Genomic DNA, 7,422 nt, shown 5'->3' on the forward strand with positions numbered 1-7,422 from the left:
ATTTACTATATTGGCACTTATAAGAAAAACAATTTTTCACTAACTATTATCCTATATTCTATTTTTATTATTAAAAATAATACGGAGCTGAATGTTTTCATGGCACGGTGTTGCCAGTTGTTCAATGTGTGTTCAATGTTCAATGTAATAAAGAGGTACGATTTGTAACTCTAATTGTTTATAAGTTCTTAGCCTCAGAAAAAGTGAAGTTATCATGAAATTTTTTCACTGTTGATATGGTACATTATTGGCAGGTGTGCCCATGTATGTAACAAGGTCAAAGCTGTAAAAACCATTACTAGGTTTTAAAGTGATTTTAATTTCCTCAGATGGACGAATCATTGGATGAGCGGGACGGCGCGAGCGCCGCTGGCTTCGACTCGGCCGCCATCTTGAATGACGACGTTTCCCCCACCACCAGCTTCTGTTACAGTATACCGAACCTCTTCAATGGGTTAGTTTTGTTAGATTCTTTTTCTTCCTGGCTTTAGTTCTGGGTACATCCTCACCACTCTGGAGAAGAGGCCTGGATGTGCCTTTGACCTTTGATTTTTGATTTGATTGAGCTTAACCCGTGGAAATGGAACTTAATCAAAAAACATACATACATATATCTTTATCTTTTACGCGGTAAACAGAAACAAGAGCCTTGACACGACTGAAAGGCCACGTTCAGCTGTTTAATTCAATGATAATAGTTTAAGGAAGGTAGTCGTAAGATATGAGAAGATTAAAGAGACTCTTCACGAAGTAACAGGTTGCTAGCCCATTGTGTAAAAGGAGAGACACAAGATTATTAAAAAAAAAACTGTAGAATATCTTAATTCCATCATAGTCATACAACTGAACGTGGCCTTTAGTCTTTCAAGATTGTTGGTATATCTACCCCGCAAAGGATATAGACGTGACTATGTGTATGTATAAAAATGCGATACATTCATACTTTCAGCCTAGGCCCTGGTTCCGTACTATGTGAGAGACCAGATGCTGATGCAGCTGAGACCTTCACCAACGATGCTGAGGAACCCAGCGACCAACAACAGTTCGAAGATGACGAAGAATATTCTCCGAAGTCAAGTAAGACATCCAGTTTTCTTTGTTACTAATTTTAATTTTATGTTATTAACTTATGTTAATATTATATATAACATATTATGTTTGTAACTTTTTCACCCAAAATCTACTGGACAGATTTTGATGGAGAACCTACTCCTTTAGTCCAGTTGACTGGGACAAGGTACTCCTAGGTTTTAGTATTGAAACCTAGGTTGATGCTAGCCCCGGGGTGGAATTATAAAAAATAAAGTAAGTATGTGTATAGATCAATCTGAGATATTCAGGTCAGGTTTAAGATGACCTTACTAACGAACTATAACAATTTTTTGAATGATAAAGTAGAAATAAGACGTCTCTGCTTACCCTTCTGGGAAGTGGAAAAGTATATGTAACCGGAAAAAATATTGAAGCTTTCATTACACCTACACATATCATCTGAAACGATCGAACCAAGTGGAAATCCGTAGTCTCTGCCTATCCCTACGTATGTTGGTGTATGTAGAATATGTAATTTGAAATCGCTATGTTAAGGACAATTTTGGTTGTACGGATTTATAGAAATCATAATTCTTTTGAAATTTCAGGTTCCAAAAGTGACATTCCCAAAAGAAAACAACGGCGATACAGGTACACATTTTTATACTAGCTATTGCTCGCGGATTTGCTTCTTGCAGTAGCCAAGCCTAAAAGAAGAATCCCAAGAGTACAAGCCTATCCCTTAGTCACCTTTAACGTCATCCATGGGAAAGATGATGAAAGATGGAGTGGTCCTATTATTTTTTCTATTGGTGCCGGGGACCACACTACATAGTAAGTTCAAAGCAAAGTCGCTTCCCGCGTCGGTCCCTACGTCTGTATGTATGTACGCTGAGATCTTTAAAACTACACAAAGGATTTTGATTCAGTTTTTACAATAGATAAAGGGTGATTCAAGAGGAAGATTTATATGTTTAAATGCTACCCGTGCGCAGACAGGGCGGTCGCTAGTTGTATATAAATAAATATAATTTATTTCAGGACCACATTTTCAAATATGCAGTTAGAGCAGTTAGAAGCTGCGTTTCATAAAACCCACTACCCTGATGTGTTCTTCAGAGAAGAACTAGCTATGAGAATTGATCTTACTGAAGCCAGAGTGCAGGTTAGTAAAGAAATTACAAACGTAGGTACATAAGGTAGGTAGTAGAGGGGTAGGTAGAGACTGCATCATTCGACTGGAATTTTTTGCGATCCCTGCAATATACTTTCGCTCCTCTCTTTATGCAAACCAGTCTTTTTCGGGTTTTCAATGTGCATTCGCCCACGATTTAGATTTGGAAATTAATCTAATCACTAATCTCAGAAAGACGGAAAGGCCACGTTCAACTGTATGTCATGATGAATTGAGATTCAAATAGCTTGCCAACCCAAGAATCCCAAGTTTATAAGCCTTTCCCTTTCCCCTGTGGCAGACAGATACGACTCGCCTATAATAAGGCATCTTGTGCGGGGTACCATGCCGGTGGCCCTACATGGTCAACTTTAAAGATTCTAGTAGAATTAAGTACTAACCCTTTTATGTTATTTTATATTATTTTGCAGATTTATAATTTTATGTATTACTAACAAACTGGATCTTTGTAATCTGATATTAATAAATGAATTGAATTGAATTTTATTGCCTTTTACAATATGCACGGGAAGAAAAGCAACTGCCATACATTAAAATTAAAATTTTATTAATAGTATGCTGAGAGGGGAACTGATATGCTATATTGTATGTACTTTTTATACTATGTTTCACAGGTATGGTTCCAAAACCGTCGTGCAAAATGGAGGAAGCAACAAAAAGCTGACTGTGAAGGTTTTCAGGCCAGAGGTCAAAGGTCACCTGGAGAGAGGTCACCCTCAACCCTCGCCCTCGAGATGAGGGACTTCATCACTATACCAGGTTGATATTTTTTCATGAGAAGATCTTAGCCGCAAAGAGAAAATTAATCGGAAGCCTAACAACTATATACTACATTATAATCCCGACTTAATCCCTTATCTATTGACAGAGCCAACGATTCTAAAAAGACTGGCATTTTCAGCTGTTTGGATTGACGATGAAATTCCGATTTAATAGTGACAGGTCGCTTAACCATCGCATATAGCCTATCTCAAATTTTAATTATATCTTTTAATTTTTCAGTTTCATCAAGCCAAATGATAAACATAGCCGAGACACCACAAAATACTTACCCAGCTAAGCAACACAAACAAGCAGTCCCAGTCGCCATCCACGTAGCCGCATTACCCACGAGACAGAACCCACAAGCAGACCTGCCGTCTTTTTCAATACCGTTACAATACAACCTCGGAACTTTCAAGAAAATCGGCGAAGAAGTCCAATTAGACCTTGAAACGGCAGAAAATATTCAGCAAACGCAATGGGACTCACGGATGATGCCAAATTTCAATGTAATGATGAAACCGATACTGGACAATAGAGAAAATATAGACCTCTCGGAACTCAAGTATAATGTAAAAAATGAAACTCATGGTTTTAATGAGATACAAAATGCAGTGCAAGCAACTGCTATTGACACTGAAGATATACTTGGAAAAGAAATTGTAAATGAAGGACAGACTATTACACCAGATTTCGGAGTAGAACGGTATCAGAATTATCACAATGATAATGAGAAGAGCTTTAGAGAATTCGATGGAAGTATGATGGGGGAAGGTAGAAACGATTTTGTATGTGAAAGTGTATTTCTTTGTAAGAGCAATGACGAAAAACGTAGTGAGTTTCAAGATTGTCATTTGTTAGATACTGAAAATGGTGTTGGAATAAGTAATTTCGATGCTAATTTATAGATTTAAGCGTGATTAATATTTTTTTATTTATTAATTTCAATTATTGTTAATAAATATGTTGTAATTGTTGATAAAATTATCAATATTAAATCAGATCACGCAATCTACCATAGTTCTTCTATGTTTATATGGACATAAAATCACGTCCCTTTCCGGGCTGAGACTGACACACACATTTTGCAGAGGCATCGATTCACTTGCACACTTCTTTCTGTTTATTTACATTTATTATCCTTTCTATTCATATTAAAGAGGTCAGCTTACAGAGTTATTGGTAAACCTCTGGTTCTATAGATTTATAATTTGGCATGTAGGTTAAGAGAAGATTTTACATAATTCCCACAAGAACGAAGTTTTCATTTTACGCGGGTTGAACAGAGCGTTTTGCTCTCTTAGGGGGATGAAGGACAATTTTTTTGTTTACCAGTTTTTAAGTTGGCCTAAGCCCAATACAGCTGAGAGAACTGCATTTAAATCATAGTTATAGTTTTCGCTTGATGCAAGTAGTATCTCTATATAATTTTTTTACAATATCTTTTAATTGCAGACAACTTTCAGTATCTGGATGAGATAATAAAGAACTTAGTAAGTACATATATGTGGAGTAATCATAGATGTAGCCAAAGCGACGTTGGCTGGCCGAGGTATTGATTTGGTAGTATTTTGGGAAGCTAAAAATAATAGTACGCTGTTCTGATTCAGCAGTTTATAGTTCGTCCATTGGTGTAACAATTTTTTTAACGTTTCAACTTTTGGGCTGTTCCAAGTAGAGGTTGAAATTAAATGAACTCTTTCATTTGATTCAAACCTAGTAGTTATATACTTTATGTTATAGTACGTAGTAGGTACTTTGAATTGTTTCGCAACTTTGATTTGAAAACTTTATCACATCTAAACAACCCATCTTAGTGAAGAATGAGATGGCATAAAAGAGGGAGAAACCTCTTCAAAAACGTAATTTTTAGTCGACACTATATAGGAATTATTGGAGGAACATTTCAAATTTTATTAAGGACCTTTTTTGTCTTTGGATTCAAAAATTTTAAAGCAGAAGTTTCAAATTAATCTAAGCCGTTGAGCTTGTATGAAGAAGTGATGAATAGAAACGAAATAGCATTCAGGTATCGTGGCTAATATTTAATTTACTGACACTGGATTTTTGCTGTCTGATTATATAATTATATTGATATAAAATGTAGGTTCCAAATCCGAACAATCAAAACTTCAAGCGACCAAGTGACGAGTTATTTTTTAAAGTCATGATTATTACAAAGTAACTCCGATATAGTGTGAACTTGTGACCTTTGGGTCAAGTCAAGGGCGCGCTGAATACTTTGTAATGGTACGTTAGACTTACTTCTCAATACCATTGTGGCGACATCTCTACGCCACTCGTCACAACATCCAATCAAACAACAACTGTCAACCATCTCGAAGAAATTGACGCGCTCAACCAATAGCAGAGAAGAAACTAAATCGCGATTTCAGAGATTTCACGGATTGGAGCTATATATACAACCTCCGACACAACATCGTCGGAGCCGCGGTTCCCCAGGCATAACACCTAGCCTGGCGGAAGATCTTCCCTTTGGTGGCGGTCGAGCCGAATCATCGCTCCCGCTACACCATCTTTGTGCCCTTTCGATAAATTGTACCATCGAATTAGTGCTTTTCGATGTGAAGTACCATCAATGTGGTATACCTTCGAGTTTTTATTCTGCCTATGAAAAGTTTTCGCTGTGACAACCGCAATATTATAGACTTTAAGGAGAGAAATCATGCGGTTATCATAAGACACCATTCTTTCTGACCTCTGAAATCTTTTCATATAAATTCTCCTGTAATACTTAAGATTCTCTTTTAAGGCTTAGTTTTCGGCACTAATAGTAAAGGACCACTCCATCTGTTTCCCATGGATGTCGTGGACGGCGACTAAGGGTTAGGCTTTTTTAACTTAGGATTCTTCTTTTGTGCGATGGGTTAGCAACCGTCACTATTTGAATCTCAATTCCATCATAAAATCATTAAGCTGCAGTGGCCTTTCGGTATTTCCAAGACAGTTGGCTCTGTCCAACCCGCGAGGGATAAAGACGTGATAAAACATATGTATGCATAGAGAAGTTTAATTGATTAAAACTTATTTTTGAATCAAATATCTATTACATTTATATAAGTAGTTTCGATTAACTAAACGACCAAAACTCGTGTATTTATACAATCCTTAAGTAAGAGGGGGTGTTTATAACTACAATAATGGTCGAAACCTACCCTTGGAACCAGTTAACGACCCTCCTAAATAGTTAATTTTGTTACAAACTTAATTGCGCTTAATTGCTTTGAGGAGTTCTTCGGTTTTTCAGACTGAAAACGTAACGTTAGTTTGAAATTATAAGTTTTTTAACCAGATGTTTAAATGAGGGTTGTGTTTTTGTGTTCATTCTGGTCTTCTACTTCCTCGTGGCTTTAGTCCCATTTACATTCTCACCTCTGGAGAGCACCCCGGGGTGCCCTTCGTCCACTTTGGTAACTGTCGTAACCAGTGACCAAAGAAGATTTTTCTATCGCTGTTTGGTAACCAGTTGTGAAAGAAGAATTTTGTTCACACTTTCGTAGATTAAATATACTTTTTCGGCAATGATCCGGGATTGGGTGGTTCAGGTTTTTAAACGAACGAACTCCCGTCTGACCTCTACAACCTTTGTAGGGAGAAGCTCTGCAAAAGTTCCCTGTATTGATTATGGGAACAAATTAGTAGCCTGAATATGCAGGTTTACAAAAAGATCATTTTATAAGAATAAGCGTGTTACGTCATAGTCACGTCTATATCTGTTGCGGGGTAGACAGGGCCAACAGTCTTGAAAAGACTGATACATTGAGTTGTTTGACTTAATGATACAATTAAGATTGAAATAGAGACAATTTGCTTGTCCAATCCCCCTAAACGAAGAATCCCAAATTTTTATTATAACTGCTGCTTTTTAATATGATGTGAAACGAGATGGCGATAGTTTTTTGCCTTGCTACGGTGGCTGGGTTAGAACCATACGTAGTGCATCTCTTCTACGTGGAATGAGGAACGGATGAAGGAAATCTAGTATGGAGGCTTGAATCATGTACTTTCGGAAGTGGATGAAAAAAATGCAAGTTTTTAAAACACCAGCCTTATAATATAGGCGGTTTCTTTGTGTAATCACGCCATGGTTGTGCCACTGTAACTAGGAAACGAAGCTAATAAGTAATTCTCAAAATTATACATATCACGCCCTAGCCGATACGGGGTGGACAGGTCTTATACGTAAGATTCATAGAGCAGTTAACTTGGATGGCATTATTATGTAAATGTATGGAGTTAAGAACCTTTCTTGTCTTTGTTACTGCCAACATAACTTCCAGTTCTAATAGCGTTAATTTTAATTACTTTGATTAATACTCTGTATAACTACACATCTTTCCAATGGATGTCGTAAGAGGCGACTTAGGGATAGGCTTATAGCTTGGGATTCAAGCTAGCAACATGTCACTATG

At 37.1% G+C, this 7,422-nt stretch overlaps 1 protein-coding gene across 1 annotated transcript; it reads left to right on the forward strand.

The window, feature by feature from the left end:
- Positions 1–329: 329 nt before the first annotated feature.
- LOC106138041 (uncharacterized) lies at positions 330–3,897 on the forward strand. The gene is made up of 6 exons (XM_060951669.1): positions 330–454; positions 950–1,077; positions 1,641–1,683; positions 2,074–2,197; positions 2,842–2,986; positions 3,230–3,897. Exons 1-6 carry the CDS (start codon positions 330–332, stop codon positions 3,895–3,897), a joined length of 1,233 nt encoding a protein of 410 aa, XP_060807652.1.
- Positions 3,898–7,422: the final 3,525 nt, after the last annotated feature.

The sequence above is a fragment of the Amyelois transitella genome, chromosome 25 (assembly GCF_032362555.1).
Source record: "Amyelois transitella isolate CPQ chromosome 25, ilAmyTran1.1, whole genome shotgun sequence".
NCBI classification, from domain to species: Eukaryota; Metazoa; Arthropoda; class Insecta; order Lepidoptera; family Pyralidae; genus Amyelois; species Amyelois transitella.